Source organism: Falco peregrinus, chromosome 5 (assembly GCF_023634155.1).
Source record: "Falco peregrinus isolate bFalPer1 chromosome 5, bFalPer1.pri, whole genome shotgun sequence".
In the NCBI taxonomy this organism is placed as follows: domain Eukaryota; kingdom Metazoa; phylum Chordata; class Aves; order Falconiformes; family Falconidae; genus Falco; species Falco peregrinus.
In genome coordinates this window covers 73312235-73335002 of record NC_073725.1, presented here as the reverse complement: position 1 = coordinate 73335002, position 22768 = coordinate 73312235, and the positions used below count along the sequence as shown (strand labels likewise).

Here is a 22768-nt window from a genome sequence, read left to right as displayed (position 1 = left end):
CAAATGCCCTGCCATGCAGCCCCAGGGTAAGAGGACAGCACTCCAGCATTCATCAGCAAAGCCAGCGATGACCTTATCAAGCCAGCTGGTAGGCAAAGCAGGAGCAGGGCTGCCTCACCCACCAGTCACATAACTGGGACAGAAAATGTAAAAGAGGTCCAGACTCTGAAGAATCCCAGCTGTTAATATTCAAGGTCTCTGGCACTGGATTGCCGTGGCCTTTGTGCCATTGCAGAGAGATCGTCCCAGGAGCTGCCCTGTCTAGGACAGAAGCTGCACTTTCCTCCCAGTACAGTGGATACCTCATGTTCTTGCCCAGTTCTCTACTGACATCTCTAGTCATCGGAGTTGAATCCACATTCAGGGGTAGTTATGGCTCTATCTACTTCCAGCAGCTAGTTCAACACTAGGTAGCACACCACACTCCATGAGGAAGAAACTGGTGATGACAAGAGGAAGAACTCTCCAAGGATGCCTATGTTTACTCAGTCAGAGGTACAGAAAAAATGCCTGTTCCTGCAAGCATGGAACTTGGATCCTGTCACAATAACAGCTACTGTTTGCATCTGGAAACCAACTCCAGGGCAGTTATGTTCCGTGCTCACTAACCACAAAGGACTTCCATCCTCGGGTGGCCACAGCCGTCCTCAATGCCCGCTTCCTGGCTTGCAGACAGAGCCTGAGTCGTGGCTTTTGACCTAGTACAGTTTGTATCACTTAGGCGAAGATCCTGGGAAGGTTTTGCAACAGTAACAACCACAGCAAGCTGGCTCTCCTGCACACACTAGTGCAAGGTGAGTTTTCTGAGCCAGCTGGGGGGGTGCGGGGAACCCTTAGGAAAAGGTGCAAAAAAGCCAAACCCCTCAGGTAAAATCTGGTAATCTGCTGCCTCCCCTCCCCGTCCCAGATAATCTACTAATTTCAGACACTTCAACAGATGCAGCAAGGCACCAGAAAGCACATCAGGAAGCTTGCAGCCCAAAGCAGGTAAGTCATTAAGTGCTTTAAGTACTTTGAAGGAAATCAGAAAGCTCAGATTTGGCTTCCCACAGCCCCACAGCAGTCGGTTGCAGCCAGCAGAAACTGTTTTGCTGCTAGTTCACAGAAAAGGCAGAGAGGCTGGAAAGGTTTGTTCTCTCAGCTCAAATTCAGCTCTCAGTTTGTTTATAATTATCAGTTAAATTTCCAGCCCATATTGTTATACTCCACCAGAAGAACAGCATCACAGAAGAGCCAGAAGAGATTTAATGCTTTCCATTAAACATAATGATCCGGTAGAAAATCAGAGGAAAGAAAGGAGCATGAAAAGATGATCTCTCCATGGACATGAAAAGCTCAAAGCCAGCTCCTCAATGCAGCAGGACAGCAGCAGATACCCAGCTGGGTCCCTTCCTGCAGGAAGATGCGGCTGATAGTACATCTCCAGCACAGCCAGTAACTGGCAGAACAGCAGAACGGGCCCATATCTCCACTTGGGAGCTCACCAAGACACCATTTCTGGTCAGTACTCCTGAGTTACAGGCACTATAAACATAATCTCCTGAGATCACAACACAACACACAAGCAAAGCACAGCAAACTCAGGATCTCTCCAGAGACCCAGGAGTGCTGTGTGTCAGTGTCCCAGGGGAAGTAAAGCGTCAGTTCTCCAAAGCCATCACTAAGCATGGGGTCAGGAACCGCACCTGAAGGACAGCCTGAAGGCCTCTGCAATGCAGCATTTTCCCCTTCAGAGCCAAGTACTAGCAAACTGCAGAAAACCCACAAGCACTGCACGTGTTTTTTCTGTTCCATTAAATCAGCTGCTTTTGCAAAATAAAATCTCTAAAAAAGCCAAGAGTGCAGTCATTCATTTGTCACTGCTCCCTGGTGAACTACCTCCTTGACTTGCCCTTGCAGGTACACAGGCTTCAGGCCAAATCCCAGTAAAACTCAAAAGCCCAGAGAGTAAACGAGTATCCATCATGTGCCCACTCCCAAATACACTGGGAAAGCAGAAGAGTGGGATTCTTATGTAGTGCTCTAAAGCACATCATTGAATCTGTGCTACAGACAGCCCCACCCCACCGCCCCTGCCCCCCCTTGGACATGCCCTCAGGCCCCTGACTGGGGAGCTGAGCTGATAGGAACCCACCTGTGCGGCCACCCCCAGCACAAGGCAGGGGACCTCTGCAGCCACCACTGCAAGGGTTCCCCATCTGCTCTCCAGAAACATGCCACCTCTACAGGAAGATGGCAAGAGAGTGAAATTGAAGCCACCAGAGCCGTTACATTTCAGTAACAACCAAAATGGCTCCTGTTTGTGAGAGCTGACAGAACACTACAGAACAACAGCGGGAGAGGTAAGACACCAAGGGAGGAAACGGTTCTCAGCACTGATGCCACAATAACACCATCCATTTGGTGAGAGTGGATCATGATACAGGCTGGTGGAAATGAAAGCATTAACAGTACATGTCACTATTAAAAGCATAATTACGGGCTTTTTAGAAGTTTCACTCCAGGCAAATGAATTTGCCTTTGCTTCCAGCTTTCCAGAGACATTATCTGGAATTACCATCTCCGCAACTCCTCCATCCCTGTGCTTGCCAGCTGGGGTTTGACACTCACTACTAGCAAGCACATTTTGTTTTCTGTTCTGGAGAAGGGCAAAGTATGAAACCAAGAAAAACAAAATGTCACCACACTCAACGAGCCGTAACATTTTCCTAGTACAATTGTTTATACCAACTTGAGAACTATTTTCAACAAACACAAGGAAGCAGGACCTGCTGCATGTGCAGTGCAGAAAGCAGCAGTGAGCCTGTGACTGGCACCTTTGGCTGGTGGCAGGGCTGCGACGGCTTCCTCACTGCTTCAGGCCATGCATCTGCAGGCAGGAACGGTCGCTCAGGTTGGTGTGCATGAGCTGCCTCTAATCTGCCCGTCTCAAGCACCAGCAGTGCTGCAGTTGTGGTACACTGTTTCAATCCCAGATGCTCTACCCACAGACCGATCCAAGAAGGTGACACGAGCACTGCCGGGAAGCTGCCACCACCTGCAGTGGCTGTCACTAGAGCTGCCACCATGCCTCTACCTGCTACACAAGGACGGCTCAAAAGGAAAAGCTACCACCTACTAGTGTCAGCATTTGAAGATAACTCCAAGGCTGCCCTGGTTAACTGTACAGTTTTGTACATTTGTACCTAATGAGTTAAAAAGAAGAACTGGCTCCACACGAGTATTACCAAAATCCAAAACAAATTTTCTCCAGTCTTCAGGGCTACTTGTTAAAACAGACAAAGGCACACAGATGAAAAAGACCTTTAAAACCTGTATTTCAAACTGACATTTTGTATACTGTGGATCTACCCACACTTGACAACTCCAGCTTCACAGTAACACCACTTTGCTGCAAGTTCCACTCCCAAAACATGTCCACATGCACCTTAAACGATTGCAAAGATCATAGAATCATTGAATGGTGTCTGGGTTGAGAAGGATCTGCCCTGGGCAGGGACATCATACTGAAAAAATACGTATTGAAATAGAAAATTTTGCGGATGCCAAGTGAAGAAGCTTTTGAATGCCACATGTATTTGACCTTATTTTTAGGCTAATGCTCATTTATGGAAATGGACATACCATGTAAGAGTTATTACCTTACAAAAATAACATGAAAGCTATAGGAAACAGACATTCCATTTTACAGAGGATGCTTTCACTGAAGTGTAACCCTACAGCTCCCCAAAGCTTAGGGAAGAAAAAGTTTAATTCCTCAAATTAAATTTTTATGTTTCAAATTATATTAATCTGCAAGACAGGCAGCTGGTCCCAATACTCAAAACCTTCACTAATCCTCACAGCTTAGTGGTGAACACAGAGGAAGTGTCTATCTTGCCAAATCCAGACTGGCGTACCATTTTATCCATGTTCCTGAAATCCTAGCTTTCAGGAAGAACTGATTCAGGAGAAAGAATCCTCTTTCATTTTACAAGTAGATGCCTATAGCACACTGAGACAGTGCACAGATTGATGTCTCTCGTGCATTCAGGTTTAACTGAGTAAAATAGATAGAAAAGAATTGCATGATTAACATAAGCAGTATCTCAAAACTCACACTACACAAACCAGAGTCATTGGAGTCCCTTGAGCCACAGTGATGGCTACAGAATGCTGTTGCAATAAACAATTCCCATTACTAAAGAGTAAAGTTTCTAAGTCACTGTGAAGCAAACTGAAATGAAAGGCATTATTAATTCACCTTTCCAGTGCTGCTTTGCATCAGAATTAAGACAGTGATACCATCACCCTCTAGCACTAAAAGCTGTTTCCAACAATTCAAATATGCTCAGAGTCATTAAAGAACACAATGTGCTGAAAACTTTGGTACTTTAATAATAGCACTTTTGACTAACAGGTTGAGGCAGCAACATCAGCTATTTTTTAATTTAAGTTCTGAGATGGGACTGACATAAGAAACATTTAAAACAGTGTCCCAGTCCTGGTTCAACAGAAAAAAAAAACAACTTGCTGACATCAAAGGAGCAGAATTGAGCCTAGAGAAGTTCCATAAAGCACATCCTTCAGTCCTACAAAATTCAAATGAACTAACCTTGCTAAAAATGTTTCTGAAAAGAGCAAAGAAAACAGTCTTTGAACACATAAATGATAGGCTTAAAGATTAAAGGTGTCATTTACTTGGTGTGGAGATGGAAGAAGTGAAGGGCCATACTGGAAGCAAAGGAGATGTCAAACATCAGAAACAACTAAGACCCAGGTCTGTTGATTACAGGAAGAGATCGCCCAGGGAGGCGGTGGATCCCCAGCACTCAAATTGTTGAGTGGGTAGGGTAAAGCATCTGCCAGAAAGGCACAGGCACCTTCCAGCAGCAGATGGGATCGAGGAGGTCCCTCCAATCTTCTCATCTACAGTAAGCTTAAGAGATCTGCTGTAGCAGAGGAAGGCTGCAGCGTACTGCAGCATGGCATATGGAGAGAGCTCCCAGCAGGCGAGCATTAGACTGAAATGAAGCAACTAGAAACGAAGAGAAGCAGCCTGGCCCAGCGGGCAGGGCACCAAGTTGAGACCAGGGAAGCTGGAGGTTGTACCCGAGGGGGCCAGAGCCCGTCACCCCCTGCCCAGACAGTGGCTCTCCCCCTCTCATCCTTTATCTGCTTCAGCTTTCCCATGCAGGGGTGGCCTGAGGGCACGGCTGGGTGACAGCAGCAGAGAACTTGAGACACATCAGCAAAATAAACATGCTGAAAATACCTCAAGAAGTGTGGCTGACCATGAACATCTACAACCTTGGTGACTTGTTCAATAGCGTTTTAGGATAGATTGAGTGGGTGGAAGAAAGGGGAGAGTGGCACGCCACATTCTGGGCACAATTACTCAAATATAGCTTGCTGACGGCTCACAATCAAAGTTTTGAAAGCATACGGGATCAAAACACTAAATAGCACAGCCCATGGGATCAAAACGCCAACTAGCACAGCCCACGAGAGGGGACCCCTCTCACAGACCACCAAACGTCACAGCAGACAACAAATTATTTTCATGGTGTCACACAGGATTTCAGCATAGGAGACACATGGGAGTCTTCAACAGCCAAACAGAAAAACATCACCACTGGAGTTTCTAAGAATTATAGCAGATTGGAAGAGCACTGAGGTGAGGAGCAGTTAGTGTACCAGAATCAAGTACTGCATTTTGGGCCCAGAGAGAAAGATGTGTTGGACCATAGGATAGGAACTGGGAACGCCTGAAAGATTAGTTCACATTTTGTATAGACAAACAGAAGGGCAGCCTCGATCAAAAGGTTATCTTTAGGGTTATAAAAGGGTTAATTTCTCATAACTGAAGAGAATTTTACCAAATTAATTGGAAGACAAAACGTAGATAAAAAACCCAGGACTGAAAATATGTAGTTCTTTAAAAAGAAATCATTATAAGGCTGAGAATTCATGTTTCTGTGAGAGGCCTGTTTTAACTAAAACCTTGCTGATCAGTAACTGTATAGGTCAGACTAGAGGTTCACGGTTCACAGTGACATTTTTAGATTGTGATACAAGAAATGTTATTTTTAAGTTATTCAGGAAATAAGGAGAAAGTGCATTTGTATCATATGAAAGAAAAAGAAGATATTAAATAACATGTCCTTGGGTTGAACACATACATCAGACCACTCAGCCCATTTGCACCCATGAGTCCTAAAAACCTTTGGCTTGCCAACACCCATCACGCAGTAACATTTCAAAAAACTGGAAGGCGGCCAATGGGCTCCTTCATCAAGGACATGTGCTACATGCACAAGCAGGAAAGCTAGCAGAGGCAGCATGAGCAACTGTGGTAAGGCTTTTGTTGACTTGCCACTGGATAACCACTCCAAACAACAAATGAGGATTATACAGCTTCAACACTGTAAGCAATAGGTAGACTAAAAATTGGTGATAGATCTAAAAGAGGTCATCGGAAAACAACTGAGCAATCTTAGTACCTGCTCTCAGGGACCAGTTTCAGCCCAACGCTGGTTGACATCTCAATCCAAAAACAAATACAAAATTGTCTATAAAACCTTGTAGATTAGCCAAGCAGTCAAGGACAGATCAGTCACCGAGTATGATCTGGATCCCTTGGCAGTCAGGGCCTATCCAAGTAAGATGTGCAACCAAATATGAAGTCATACATCTAAGAACAAGGAATGCAAACACTGCTGTCAGGGATGCCAGACTGTATCCAAGACTGCACCAAACTCTGACGCTGCAAAGGATGCTAACTAAGGTCAGAGCAGATAAGCAACTCAGCAAAAGACTAGGGATGAAAGGGCTAATGAGATTATGGGATGTATAGAAAGAAAAACAGAGCAGAAGTCTGGACAAGATTTTATCTCCATATACTGAAAGTATGTGTACAGTGTATTGTTTTGAAACTAGACTTAAATTCTACAGCACACTTAGAAAAGAGACTGGAAAGACTGTGCTACATGGGAGAAAAAGGAGAAAGAGGGACTTGAAACGCTTAATCTGTTTAGTTTATCCAAAGGCAGATTCAGAGGTGTGTTCAAGGCAAAAAAGTGGAGATAGTAATGAACCCTTTAACAGAGAAAGCTTTAGCTATAAACTGCTCAAAATTGAAGCTAGATATATTCAAGGAAGTAATGAAGTATGACTTTTCTTAACAGTAGTTAACCTTTATTTTAATAACGGTACAAGCAATGCAAAGTAAAAGTAGTGAATTTTCAGTGCTATAAATCTTTAAATTAAAACCGAGTACTGCATAGATGATTGGCTTCAGGTAAATGCAAGTTTTTGGGTCTGGGTGAAACTGCACGGCTTATTCTAAGGGATTTGACAGGATTGTCTTCTAGTTTTTAACTAAACAGATTTATAGCAATACAGGAAAAGAACAGCATAATTATCACTGCCAGTAACATCTGCATAACTCCTCTATGCTGAGGTAAGGGTGACAGATCATAAACCATACCTGCATCTGAAATGTCAAGAGCATTTAGTAATAAAGGCAAACCAAAGCTCCAGCCTTCCTCGACCACCCAAGTGACTTACTCAGAGATGTGCACAAAGATGTCGGGCCCCCCATCTGCTGGGGTAATGAAGCCATGGCCTTTTGAGCGACAGAAGCATTTACAGATGCCTTTGTAGATGGGACCCTCCGATGCCCTGACAGTTCTGCAAAAGAAAGCACAAAAAGAGCAGTTCACTGATGAGCATGGATGCACCAGCTTCCAGGTGTGTCAGCCAGAGCCCACTAAGCAAATGAGTACAACAGTCCAAATACTTAACCTCAGTGAGTATACTCCTCTGTAGCAGCTGCTTAATACTCAGTTTCATACACTGCACACGTTCTGCCTATAGCCTTTTAAAGAGAGATAAGGATGATGAAGGTGTTTGCTAGCATTATATATCAGTTATTATTCATCAGTTGCCATCTTGAATCCATCTGCTGTACCTCGCTGCCAAATATTCTTTTAGACACTATGCTAAATGTAAGCATCTTATACTTTTCATGAGTTCAGGAGTACCAACGTACACCTAGGTGTTGTACGTGCTTTCACAAACTTAACAGAAAGTGTGTGCACATAGTATTGAGAGAACACAGCGCATAAAGACATGTATAAATGTGTACACATGTATGACATACACACACATGCCTTCTGCATACATGTCTGTCATCATCCTGCCAGACTGGGATCCAGTGAAGTCATTATTTCACCTGCAAGTGACTCCAGTAGGCTACGAAGCCTAACTGGTATGCATAACACCAAGACTCAAGGTTCATGTCCTCCCCCACTGTCATGGGACCTGTATTTTAACATGAGACAGATTTGAAGACAAACATTTAGAATAACTTGCTGCCATCAAGAAAGACAACTTGAATGAACTATGACCCATCCTGAAAACTGCATAATTAAATCCTTTTCCCCATCAAATATGCTGAGTTGAATCTCCAGGGATCCAACTCACTCAAATACTTTCATTTATGAAGCCAACCATTTTGGCCATCTTAGGGGGTTTACACAGAGGAGTTACTAGATCAGGACCTTCTCATGCCACGACTATCCACTAGGTTGCTTCTGTGTTAGAAAAGGGTTTTGGTGTGATTCGTCAAACTCAGTAAGTGATTGTGTTGCTATATGGTTACATGCATCATGGCAATTTTGACATCGCTTTCCCAAAAGTTTTCTGAAGGCTAAATAAAACAATTAAAAGATGTGGTAACAGCTCTGTTACATAAGTCAACCAAACACTAAAGAAATACAGTTAGAAGTGTTAAAGAAAAAGAAATCTCCAGCTCTATAAAGCTGACAACACACCTGACCCCACAAGTGCTTGCTACACAGAAAACCACTCACTGCCCTAAATAAGCCATTCAAGTTCAATTGCATCTTTCAAGGAGATAAAGCTCTGTGGGGGATAAGGCCCCACACTTGAAATGAACCAAAATCAAACAATCTCACTGAATAACAAACCACTGCCTGTCACATTCATCTTTTCTATACAACTGCGCAGCCAGAGCTCACCTAGATCTCTCCTTGTTTAAAGAGGACATTAAAAATAAATAACAAAAATTTAGAGCTATTTTGATTTTCAGGGCAAATGAATACAGCAAGATTCCTACACTAATTAATAATTAAAAGAACTGTGAAGCCAAATAACAAATTCTTCAGTTTTGTAAGAACCAGATTAGGATTAACAGTTGAGAAGAATTACAAAGAGTTCATTATTAACACAGCACTGAGGCAAGCTAGCTTGGAATTGCTTTTCAAGGGCAACCCCAATTATCAAGTCAATTATGTTCCTTTTAGCAATCTACTTTCATTACAAAGTTTAGGGCATTTGAAGGCTTTTGGAACTGACAACGTCCAAGTTTTTCTTCTTCTGCTGCTGTTCTTTTTTCCCTCATTTTGAATACAGAAATTTTAATACGAAGCATTGTTGAGACTGATGCTATTTAAATCTGCATGGATAACTCTTGAAGAGCTGCTTCTTGCACAGCAAGAAGCAAAAGGAAAAAGCATGCCAACTAGATTAAGCAACATAAAATAGGCTAGCTGCGGGTTTGAAATCTTGCTTCCACAGCGTTCCACTCAGCACTGCCAGACCTCCCTCACACAGAAGTAATTGCAAGACTGTGACACAGAAGTGCACAGCCTCCCGTTATACCCTCACACCCTGATTCAAGGGCCACTGAGATTAACAAAGAAGCCCACATTGCCTTCTGCAGATTAGCACCCCACTGGGAGGCCCATCGTAGGCACTGGGAATTTTTTGCAATGGCCAAACCTTGCAACACCATCTTCTGCTGCTGCAGTGCAGGGAAGTCCCCTTCAGACAGCAGGCTCCCAGGAGCCTGCCTGGCACCGCAGGGCCACAGGAAAGCTCAGGGAAAGCCAGCTTTGCTGTAGGATCACTACCTCAAACAACTACAAATAGCAACAAACCTCATGACATTTCACAGAAAACCTCATATAATCTCAGAGAACCAAAGAGATCAGGGTCCATACCTTGAAAATCAGTGTTTTACAGGTCTATTTGAACAATCTTAAGATAGTGATGTGAAAGCTGAATAGGAAAAGGAAAAAAAGCCCTCTGAAAAGTGACCAGGTCATGGACCATCCCTAAAATGTAACCTGGCTGATGGTAGCACATATGTCAGGAGTAAAAAAACCTAAAATATCCAGTAAAGTCTGGTCCAGTGTTTCAGGGGTGGTGAGAAGAGAGGTCATGCCAAAAAAGGAGGTGGAGCTGATGAAGAAACTCCAGCAGGAACTAGTCCCAAGAGCCACAACTGTGTCATAAGTGAAGCAAAGCTTTAGACAAGGAACTCTGTTTAGAAAAATCAAAGTGTATTTTCCCGTTCCTGCAAAACTCTGGTCTTAAAAGAGTGGAAAAGACTCTGAACACCCTTTGCACAAAAAGAGCATTGAAAAACTACAGGATATTTGACTAAGAATCTAGTGGTATCAGAATGTATTGGAGAAGAGATAACAGTAAAATACCAAAGCATCTTCCAGATACAACCCTCCTCCCCCAACTCCCTTCCCCTTGGCAGGGGGGCGATCATTCTGCCCAAAGACAATAGTTTGGTTGTGTCTATGAAACACGGGTTAACCAGTACTCACGCTGAAAATGTCCTGGTCCGTCGGGTGGGTAGCGGACTGGGGATGAGGTATCCTCTCATGGGTGACGGGGAGCGATCTCTCACCCTGCGGTTTTCAGGCAGATGGAGAGAACTGGGTGAGGGTGGAGAGGTGGGGGACTGCTGCGAGGCAGATGAAGTGGGCTCAGAAGACATTCCTGATACCTGAGAAAAGCCTAGAGAGAGGAAGAGATCTGACTTAGCCCAAAATGGGAATTGTCATAGAAGTCACAAATTCTTCAGCTGATTATTTTGTAAGAATATGACTCACTTTTTGCAGACATACACACGGACACAGTTGCACCAATAACTCCTGCTCTGTGTCAAGCTGGTTTTTTTAAGTTTACTTATTGTTAAATCTCACAGCTTTTGTAAGCTGTACTAGGATGCTCCACTGAAAAGAGATTACTCTAACACTAACACTTACTTATTTGCTTACTCCTGCCTCACTCGCAGGCAACGGCTCCTGAAGCAGAGCTCCGCCCCAACACTCGGTATCAGCGTGCCCCACACAGCTCCCAGACAGATGGGGTTTGAACACCCACAGTGCAGAGGAGCATCCTGTATCTGCACACAAACACACATTACAAGAAAGAAACACTAGAAGGAGAAATGCTGAAGTAAAGGCTGCACCTCCACTACTGGAGGTTAGTCTGGCAATACAATCACCAATGCTAACTCCATTGCTGCTGGTCAGATATTAGTGCAGATAATTAGACATTCTGTCAGAGCTCAGCTTGACTGCAAGAAGAAAATCATACGAGTGCTCCTTAATTCACTTCGGACTGAGGCAGGCAGTTAATTTACTCTGCCAAGGACAGGAACACAGACAAAGCTGAGAGGCAGTAGCTGACTGCAGGGAAGTAACTCTTCCAGCCTGTAGAGATCTGGAGGTCTGTGTCTGCTGCAATCTTCCAGGACCTGGGAAGCCAACAGTCCATGTTTACCATCAGACCCGCAGCAGCCCAAGCTGCATTTGCTCTTACTCACATCCTACAGCAGAGAAGGGAGAAGGCCCCTTTCTCAGCACACCAACAGCAATATCCACCTCATCACACAACAAGTTTAACTCACAGAATCCATGGAAAGAGAAGGACTGATAAGAAACAGCAGCATTTCTACACACACCAATGCATGGCTTACAGGCACAGCAGTGACAGAAGAAAAATCAATCAGCACTGCTCTGGTATTACTGTGCAACTCCCCATCTGCATTGGAAGGGGAATAAACTGTACAAAAATAACCAATAACTCACCACACTCTTAAGAAAATCTAAAAATATCTGGATATCTGGATGATTTAGCAAAAAGTGTGGCGATCTGGGTCAAGAGAATGCCATACAGGTAAGAAAAGCTGCCTTTAAGACTAATAGTTTCATTGAACTGAAATCTCTTACATCCATTATGCACCCTCCTTTTGACACCCACACTCCCTAGCCCATGAATTATGGAGTGGATCCTTCACATGACATTTGAGAGATGCAGCATTCTCGTCAATGACAAATTCCCATTATTTCTTCCTGAAACTAAGGACTAAAATTAAAAAGGCCTCTTAAGAATGTAGTCACCAGGGAACAAAGGCTTTTGTGTTTAATTGCTCAGGGTGCTGAGAAGGTAGAAGTAGATAGTCATGTTCCCTTGTGTACCAGCTTGAGATTTCCACGCTGTTCTCAAGAGCAACATCTCAGCTGAAAACAAAACCACAGCTTTACAGATGGCATTTCAAATACAGATGGCGTTTGCTACCCATCAGCTAATGACCTGCCCAGCATCATGGAACAGTGTTCAGCTAAGACAGAGATGGTAACACCAAAGGAACAGGATTTTCCAAACTTTCTCTTCCTCCAAAGAGCCCTGCTGTGCTGACCAGTACTGAGGAAGTGTCCTCAGATTTTGAAAGAACTCTCCTTTGGGTGCCTTGCTTTCAAGGAATGCATGTTTCACATAGCAGGACTATAATAAGTCACAGGAAAAATAAGAGGAAACAATTAAAAACTCATTCTGATAACTCAGCACACACAGTCTAGCCTTTGCAGAAGGGAAAACACAGCTTTCAGAATCGCACTTTCTCTCCTATTCTAAATATAAACCAGCTTGTCAGGTGACGAGCAAAATGAAGAGCTATTCACCCATCCACAGCAATTCAGTAGAGCCAACTACAATGTACTGCCCAGCCCCTTCCTCAAACAAGGGTAGAGAGGCAGGAGAATTTTCCCTCCTTTCTTCAAAACACAGACGAAGCACAAAAATATTTACAAATAAAGGCAGCTAAATAGAGTCAGAAGTGTGCTAACGTATGTTATTGTTCCCATTTATGTTATTTTTGTGCCCTCTGCTCTGTAAACATAAAATAAAACAGTGATGTAGAACATTCAGTGCCATTTCACTATACAAATACCCTTTTTGTTCTCTGCCCACGGCCAAAGTAGATGAATGGCCTTGACTCTCATAATTTCTATTACACAAGTCCTAAACCATGATAGAGCTCGGTGAGAGCTAATACACAAATGCACACAGCTGGAGGCAGCCAGGAGCAGCTACGCTCGACTTCACACCCACTGCAGCAAGCGAGTACAGCTCAGAAGAGGAGGGGATGCAAACAAGCAGCAATAGGAAGCCTGTGGCTACACTACAGCTCAGCAATACTCTATATTGGCATGTATGTTCTATCACTGCTCATGCAAGTGCACCAGCACATCTGTTTGCCTCTTGGGCTTCTCCAACAATTGTAAAAATCAGACACAATGACAAGAATTGCACACTGAATTACCAAGTTATACACTGCACTGCGTACAGTGGGATAATAGCAGTTCCTGCCTCCTGAGACCCTCCGCTCAGCTTGCTCGGTGCAGAAGATCACTTCATCTGAACCTTTCCAAAGACCAAGGTGGAGTTTAGGTATTTCAGCTTGTTCTGGTTCAGCCACTGTCTTGACATTGTTCACAGAGGGATTAACTCATTTCCATTGGTAGCACTCTTGAAGGAGCAAAAACACTATCGTGACCCAGACGGGCAGCTGGAGGCACTCCGAGGCTGCGCAGTGGTTATGCAGGGAGCCCACAGCAAACACTCAAACTGAAACCCCACACCCCCAGCCTTCCCCTTCACACAAGTTTTGCCTTCCAAATGCAGTTACTGGCAGCCTTCAAAGATGCTTTTCGGATATGAGTCTGTGTTCTGAACTGACCTTCTGCAAATCAACAGTCACCCTTAAGACTCAGACAGCTGCCTACCAGCCCTTCCTCAGCAACCACGAATACTGTCCCCTCTGTGACTAGCTGAACAAACCTACTTTCTTACATCTCTCACAAGCCCACCACCTCCCAGCCTGTTTCCATTAGTCTTCCCCTGTCCCTCCAGCCCAGCCACCACTCTCCACTTCCTCACGGCAAAGAAGGCATCGCATGAGCCACAACCAGCGCTAATGGAGCACCCTGCCCCGAGCTCCCCATGAGCATCCCGCTTGCTGTGCCTTGTGAAGGCAGCCAGTACTTCATAGCAGCAAATCATAGCTACAAAAAGCCCAGCAGCGTGAGATTCCAGCTACAACAGAGATGAGGGACAATACAGACAGTATCTCCCTTCTGCCTGAGCCAGCAAAATATTTGCCTTCAGGTAAAGGCATGCTACATTTACAGAATGAATGTAACATGACGCAAGGTGGTAATACTTCAGGCTCTTTAGGAAACTCCAACCATGTGCCACCTTAGCCTTAACTCTGCATTCGACATGCATCATTTATCTTTCACCAATGTGATTTTTTAATATTTTATTTAGACTGTACATATGCACCAAACTAAAATATAAATAAAATAAACCACAGAAGCATTAGGGAAACAATAGACTAATTTAACATTTCAAAGCAAAACCATTTTTTTTACCATACTTTTTTCAGAACGATTGGCCAATGTGTACACAAAGTGATCCCAAAATGTCATCTGTAACAGGTGATCTACAAAGCACAGAATGCAACACATGCAGGAGAAATTTCTGAAATTCTTCATAAAATGCTACCCAAAATAAGTATTGAAGTAATGAAGGTTTAGGGTAAGTGCCACCTTCATTTCTCCATGTATCTATACATTCTTTTGCTATTCTTCTTTAAGTCTATCCCATACCTTTAAAAATAGCAGTTTTGAGGGAGTAATCCATTCTGACCAGCATAACTCTTATCACAGAAAACTAGTCTCAATTTTAACTAAAGGAAATGCCTGGGAAAAAATTCAAAATGGATACAGCAGGGTGACAGACCCCAGAATACTTCTCAGTCTATGAACAGTTTCTTTTTCACATGGCAGACACTGTAACACATCCAGGTAGCAGGCAGAGAGCTCATCCCCAGGAAACACTGCTCTGCATGCTTCAGTGCTCCAGCACAGAGAAAAAGCTCTTTCTAGCCCCCTTAGCCTGGTTTTCAGAAGGTACCATGATGGTCTACAAACCGGCTAACACTGGCCACACAGGCCTGGAAAACCAGGCCTTTCCTCAAAGGCAGCACCATGTTTCTGAAGCTCAAGAGCAGCCCCTTTCAGCTAGGTTTTGCTGGAAGTTAGCTCTTTCATTTCAACCTCAAAGTAGAATATGGACATCTGAAAATTTGTTTTCTGGGTTTTCCTTGAATTTAGGAACAATGTCAAGAATGTTTTTTAAGTGACTCACTTTCAAATGTCCTGGTTTCCAAATTTATTCTACACAGCTGCATTTCTTTCCTTCTCTAAGGAAGCTGTGCAGATAAACCCCTGAGCTTTGCCGGCTCTTCTGCTGACAGCTACAAGCTCTTCTCGGCAAGAGAAAAAACTCAGCTCGCTGGTACACGGTGAGCACTACAGAGACTGATTACTCTGCTCCAAAGTGCCCTTTTCCAACAGCATGTCCGCTCCCTGCTTTCATCTACTGAAAAAGTGAAGGCACTGGGACCCTCTCCTCCCTGCATTACCTTGCCCTGAGGGAGGAGAGGAACCAGGGGTGCCTGGGTCTCAAGGGTGACCCCAGTTCTTCTAAAGCAGCTCCCAGCTCCCTGGCACCTTTTTGAGGCACCCCAGCACCCACTCACCCTGAGCGCCAGGCCACAGGACTGCTCTCAACCTGCAGTTTCTTTACAAAGCACTTTCTGGCACTCAGACCCTAGTGTACGCAAGGACCCCAGTGCTGCAGAGCATCACAGCACCCTTTCCTGCGTCACGGCGTTAAGCGCTTACAAAACACACACAATTACAAAACAGCTGGTTCAAAAAGCTTCCCCTTCCAGCTTAGTTTGCATGAGTAACTTTCCACAATTTATACTGGTATTTCAATTAACACTGAAAGAGGTGTTGCAACATGCATGTGACATGTCAACACAAAGGATTATGGTACAAACATTACGCTCTTAAGAGGCTGCAGAGGAGTGCCCACATACCGTAGTGACTTAGCAGTTAATGGAGACCAGGACATTGCCCAACCATCCCTATGTCCAGTTAAGGCCTAATTACAAGGTCAACAAAACACAAGGAAATTCCCTAGTACTTGTCTGTGCATATAAATTCAGTTGGATTAAAACAGGGTTGAGTTTAAGCAGCAACAGCTATTGCCAAGCAGCCTCAGCAGTGACCATCTTTTCCCCAAACACAGTGGCTGCCCTTCTGCTCCTCTAGCGAGCAGTTTGCTGTGTCTGAAAGCAATGCTGCCCACGCAGCACAAACCAGCCCTGCACAGCAGAGACCACAAAAGGGCATGAGAGGGGAACTGTCAGCAGCAGCCTATATAGTACATCGATGAAGACTTCTTACATCCTGTGTTTTCCACTGTTTGTGTAAGCTGCCAGATACACTTAAAAATGCATTTAGGTTAAGGACCAGAGCAGACAGTTAGATTAGGTACATATTTCAACTGGTTTATGGTTATACTGAAGGATATATAGCAATACCCTGTGGCTCATTCTTTCAAAAATACAGAGGAATATAGAACCTCTCTGGCTGGAAATCCAGTATTCACCATGATTCACGCCACACTTCTTGCTCCCAATTGCCCAGAACAGAATTAACCGGGGTCCTTTGCTTGTAAGCAAACACAGGAGGTCATAACCAGCTGTAGTGGGTCAGATGCCACAGGTGACAGCACTCACTAGCATTTGCCTAAAGAAAGAGTGTGCACAACAACATGAGGAGGACCGTACTTCACCCTACATCTTGTCAAAAAGTGTTTCAGTGGGAGCAAAACACAACAGCACCCAGTGGTAAGGTAACTTGCCCAGGGCAATGCTGGGCAGCAGTCACGGAGTTGGGAGCGGCACAGAGCTGTCCTGAGACCAGCACCTCTCCCCTCATACTCTCTCACAGTCTGCTTACAAAAACTCACTTATTCAACTCTTTTTGTTTAAAGAGCAGATTAAAAGAAATCAAAAACTCTTCCCTGCTCATGGTGAACATGGACAAGCAATGACATGTCCCAGACATGCATTCTCCTCTGGGAGCTCTTCCCAAGCAAGGATGAAATCAATGTTTGAAGGTGATGGTAATAATTAGTGTATGCTAATTGGGTGCAAGTGTTGCCCAGTGACTTAAGTTCCTGTTCACATATATTATTGGCTAATGTGATCAAGTATTTAAAAGACCATCATCTGCAACGCTTTGCTTTGGTTATCTCCAGTATAAACCAAAAAGTCCACAACAGGGCAGGGAGGGCAGGAAGAGGGGGGATTTTCATGGGCACCCACCATGCCCACACTACCACAGCTGCAGGTACAAGGCCACGAGAACAGTATGAGAAGGGCATGGAAACAGCACAGGAAAAGTGCTGTCATAGCAGCTCTGGGAAACTCTGCCTTATCAGCAGGGGGAAAAGCCTGCAGTGCTGTGAAGAGTGGGCCCATAGCATTACCAAGGCTAAAGGCTGGAAGGGCCTGAGCTGAGCCCTGCACCAGAGCTACCATCAGCTTGGCATTAGCCTGTCCTGTGCACTGGGACAGGCTGGTGGGGCGAGTGTGAGCACCTCCAGCACCGGGACACACTGTATAGTGGAGAGGTAACCTTACCCGACATGTAAGCCCACGGTGAGTCTAAGGATTGTGCACACCACTTCATTTCCTTGCCGATCCACATCCACAGGGTGCAGAGCACCATGCCTGAATGAAGTCTGGGAGACAGACCTGCACAGCAGCCCCTGCTGACTGCCTGTACCTGGACAGGACACAGCAGCCTCTCACCAAACACACACGGTGGGACCAGGTGGGAGCCATCACAGTGGGGACAAGCTGTCGCACCCACCCAGGTGCTGCTGGGGCAGCTAACCACCCAGACCTGAGCAAGTCCAAGGCACAGCTGCGGGCAGATCATGAATCATCACTCCAGGACTAGCAAGATCACAATGCTGAGCGTGCAAAGGCCTCGAGTGCAGTGCCCGGCATCTTGCCTTGCTTTCAGTCTGCCAACTGCTTTCTGCATGAACTGCCAATATAGAGACTCGGCTGTTTCTGTAGCAGCACAGTGACACTATGTCGCAGCACTGCTCAGCTGCTTGCAAAATCACTGCCAGCAACATCAGCACTGCCAGACCCAGGGGCAAAGGCACATAGGCCAGCTCCCAAAGCCCTGCTCCAAGCACTCTTTCCCTGGAGCCAAGTACATAGCACATCACCTACAGCAGCAAGTGTTAGGTTTCCCCAGATATGTTAGTCTTCATATGTCTCAGGCAGGCTGTAACAAAGGGACAGGGAACTGTGAAGGAAGACCACAAAAGGACTTCTGCAGTGAAATGGGTGAACATCAGGATGACTTTACTCAGTCTGACTCTGGTAGCCAAGTGTGGCTTGCTAGGTCAGAGTTAAGTATAAGGTGAGTGAGTACACAGTGGTGCTTACTCTCAACATCTTTACAGCATCCTGGATGTATGGTTTGCATAGACACCAAACCAAAGGTTGCATAGTGGTGTTTAACAACCTCCTAGGAGTTTTTTAAAACTCCTCCTGAGCTCATATAGTCTCTTAGCACCCACAGTATCTTGTGGCAAGGAGTCTCACCGCTTAACTGTCTGTGAAAAAAAAAAACCCAAAAAACTCCTTTTAGTGGGCAGTGAGTGGCCCTTTTTATGGAGACATTAAGAGAGGACAGTGAGATCAAACGATGGAGCATAGCAAATAAGGTAAGAAAAGGAAAGGGAAGGAAGGGTATAACATGCAAGGGACCAAATGGGAAAGAAGCATTAGCTCAGAGGAGCACACCGGGAAGGGTGCAGGCTCACTGGTAAATCAAACCTTAATTTTTCCACCAGAAGTGGCATAAATGGGATAAAGAGCAAGAGGAGCTACAAGCTTCTTTCTGGTGTTCCCTCCCCCTTTTAAATTTCTAAGTACAAAAGAAAAACCTATGCCTTTTTAAAAACACATTTTAGTATTTCTAAATCACTCCCCTGATTTGTCACTTGAATGGCTGGCATTACTCTTTCTTAGACAATAAACCCTATTAGTATCAAATACTTCTAAAGATTTAGCTTGTCAACAAGTTAGCTGGTTTTGGCCAGAAACCAGATATTAGCTATTCAATGTTTTATGGTCTCCAGCACAGAACCATTGTACTGATCACTCTAGACTCCTGCTCCCTTCACTACGCCTCCATTAGCCCAGGCTGGGAACTCTGTTCTTGGATAGCAGAGGCAACATAATACATCTCATCCTATTCTTGCTACACATGCCCAATGACAATAAGCTTATGTATTTTCCAAATGAAGTACGATATAAATCTGAACAGGGGACAAGCTGTCTCTTCCAGTAGTCGCTCTCAAGCTCCACAACTCAGGGGCTCCTTCAGTGCTTTTGCAGGTCTGAAGCTCACCCTCTGCCATTACTTCTGTGCTGGTACATCCCATGTGAATTTATTCCAGGATGTATTTCATTTTGGTGGAAAATATTTATACCAAAACACGAGAAATATCTCGTGTCTAAGCATCTTAGGTCTCATCTACAAGGCAAATGGGCTTATACAGTGTAATACTACTATAAAGAGTAGTTATACATATGTAAATTCCTAGGCACTTTTGAGAAGTTCTCCCCTTTTCAGCCTCCTCTCACATCACAAAACTTCAGCCACGATTATGGGTAAGTTTGTTCATGTGCAACCTTGAGCCTTTTAAGGCTACTAAAATCCCCTGAAATATTTGTGTGGCTCAAGTGTTACTCAGAACAATTAGTTCACTGTGTTTCCTCCCTAATCAACATTTTCAATAGGGGAAAACAGTTCACATTACAGAGATCTATAACCATGGAAATTTACGAGGCATACAAGTATTGGCAAAGGAAAAAAAACAATCCTCTGAGGATATTACATCTGCCAGCATTACAGCAAGATACAGATGGCAGGATGCAGCCAGAAACCACTCACAAACAATGTGATTCTCACACCAGTACTATGAGGCACATACAGACCCCCGGACTCCTTTTTGCCAGGCCTGGCTCTGTTTTCCAGCTATCCCAATGCACAGGCCATCTCCCAGTCTCACTGCCTGACACCTCTACACATATTTTTAAGCATCCTAGTCTAATAACCTGAGTATATTGCAATTAGATCTCTCAGAAATCAATTAAACAACAGGTTTATGACTGAGACATCATTGGGAACCTGCATCAATATCAATTAATGACCAACAGACATATGATTTACTGAAATACTTTAGGAAACAGACAATCCTCTGTATCTGACACAAGAGTGAAGAAAATTCTCTCTTTCTGTTGAGCAACAAAGAAATGCACTTGATTTCAATTAAAGCCACCTCCTGTCCTATCCTGTCCCTCACCTTCCTACCTGCAACCTAGTTCCCATGCTCCAGCGGCACAACTGCTCCCTATGCAAGCAGCTGCACCTACAATGGGTTCTTCTACCACAGCAAAGTTTTAAAACTACATTCCACCTGCATGAAAGTTAGTCACTGGCTTCATCACTCCAACTACTGCTTGATGAAACACATATTTAGCCTGTGCTAATTGACAGAGCACTCAGAAGTGTAGATACACATATTCCATTAAAATTAACCAAAGCGAATGTTTTCATACACACACACTTAAACACAGAAGGTGGGATGGCAGACCTAAATTGTAATGGAGAAAGTTCATATATATGTACATGTATGTATGCTTATAGATCACTGGCCCATTTAACAATTGCATTTCTATTTTTCTTCGTCCCTCCACCGTATTTCTCAACCCAATTTACATTATATCTCACCATGCCGTATGCAAGCTGTGCTTGTGGCCCTGAGACACCCCCCCCAGCATCCTCATTTCCTCAGCTGTAAAGCAAAGATAACCACCTCCTTTGCAGCAGCCTAGTGAGGACCAGCAATGGCCGTACCTCGTACCTTTGGATAGAAAACCCTGGCTGAGCTGCAGAGGTTCCTGAGGCTGATGACAGCCAGCCTCGGTTCCCTGCTCAAATCCAGAGGCAGTCTCAGTCTAGTCTGGATCATTCCACTGAGGACCTGAAAAGAGGCTTCGTGCACATCAGCTTAACAAGGGGAGGTAACACTCCCTCACTCTTCTCTGCCACTGGGCTGTGCCGTGCCTCCTCAGCCTGCATCTCGACTGCTGAGCCAGTCCTAGCACATGCCTGTGTCCCACAGCAGCACACGGGACGCAGCACACCCACTGCCAAGGTGCCTGTCCCAAGACCAAAAAACCCTCCCTGCAGCAAGTCCCATTCTGCTTTTGGTGAAAAGGAGACTGAGGCAAAGGATCTTCAAGCTCTGCATTTGTTAATTTCTCTCACAAGTAAAAGTCATACTCACCTGCCACTGGGAGGCAAGCACTTCATGAACACTATAAAACTAATCGGTTTTGACTCTCAAGCTGAAATAGTCTTATTTGTTTAACTAAAGTCTATAGGACAAGCACTACATAAATACACACATTGCACAGATCTGTTTCTTCTTACGTAGCCAAACTACTTGCAAAACAGAGAATACATAAGCAAACACATGCAACCAAACTACTTGTAAAACAGAAAACATTGCCCCTTTACCTTATGCCTTGTTAGACCTCTCCTCAGCTCAGTCTGGGCAGCAGAGCTATCCCCACTGTGAGCTGCTGCTTTAAACAGATCCGTGTGGCCTCCTGCACTGACAAACAGGTAGTCCCTATATGGTGTAATCAAATCTGTGATTGCGTGAATAGTAATAGAGCCAAAGCACACACCCACAGCTCACAGCCTCCAGAACTGCTTCAGGGACGGACAGCAGCCACTCCAATAAACACTCTGAACCCTTTGGAAACTACACGTTATACAAATCCTCCATCACATCCGCTGGGATAGCGGTTTGGAAAACATCACTAACGCTACACTTCAGACTTCTAGGAAAAGAATTCTTTTAGTCTCAAAAATGGCTTACAATACCAGTAGTCCAGCAAGTCTACTGTAGTCAACGCATCGTTCTTGGCCAACTAATGAGAAAATGGACCTACAGGGAGTTTGATCGCTTTCCCTGATTACTGTGTGTGCACAAACTAGTCTTTCTTGCTCAGCATATCCACTCTGTGTTCAGAGCCAGTTAAATGGCAAAAGGAGCTGTATTGTGTTTTACTGCCTGCAAAACCACCGCGCCAGCACAGGCACATGTGCGAGGCTGGATTTCGTGCCTACTTACACATCAACAAAACTATTTAGCACGCTGTGATTTCGAGAGCCACAGCTCCAGTGATATGCTGGAAGTGTACGGAACAGGACAGAGCTGTCCAGAATCACAGATACTGTTGCTGTTATTTAGGTCTACTGTGTTAACACTCAAAAGCCAACACAGAACAAAGCAAGGGAACAAGCACTCAGACTCTTCAGGGAAGGTAAAAATCAATTGCCAGAGTTGAAAAAAGCAGATGAATCTTGAGGCATGTTATGTTCTTCAGGTATAAAACTGAAAATCAATATAGAAGCACGTTTAATAGAAAACTGTACTAAGCATTGTGTTACAGCAGTTGCTACCCCAAAGAGTATCTACTTCAACCGCAAACACAGAGGGAATGGGACACACAAGCAGAGCAAACACTGTGTGCAGCAATGGTGGTGAGTGCCTTTATGAAAGATTACTTTGATTCAATTTATCTGTTTGGCCATGTGCTAACAGTTACGTGACTTTAAGATGTTAACATTTTCCAGATTTGCTCACTGGG

The 22768-nt window shown here is 44.5% G+C and overlaps 1 protein-coding gene across 4 annotated transcripts in view; it reads right to left on the bottom strand.

Moving 5' to 3' along the window:
- CARHSP1 (calcium regulated heat stable protein 1) overlaps positions 1–22768 on the bottom strand; it is a 41063-nt gene that overhangs the window by 7656 nt on the left and 10639 nt on the right. For 2 of the 4 annotated variants that reach the window (XM_055806203.1, XM_055806204.1), the window contains 2 exons: positions 10626–10818; positions 7549–7671 (listed from right to left, as the gene is read on the bottom strand). In XM_055806203.1, coding sequence (XP_055662178.1) covers positions 7549–7671; positions 10626–10818 — 316 coding nt within the window. Of the gene's footprint in view, positions 1–7548; positions 7672–10625; positions 10819–10913; positions 10942–11069; positions 12502–22768 lie in introns of those variants that run through there. The other 2 variants (XM_005244116.4, XM_027796252.2) reach the window with 2 other exon arrangements.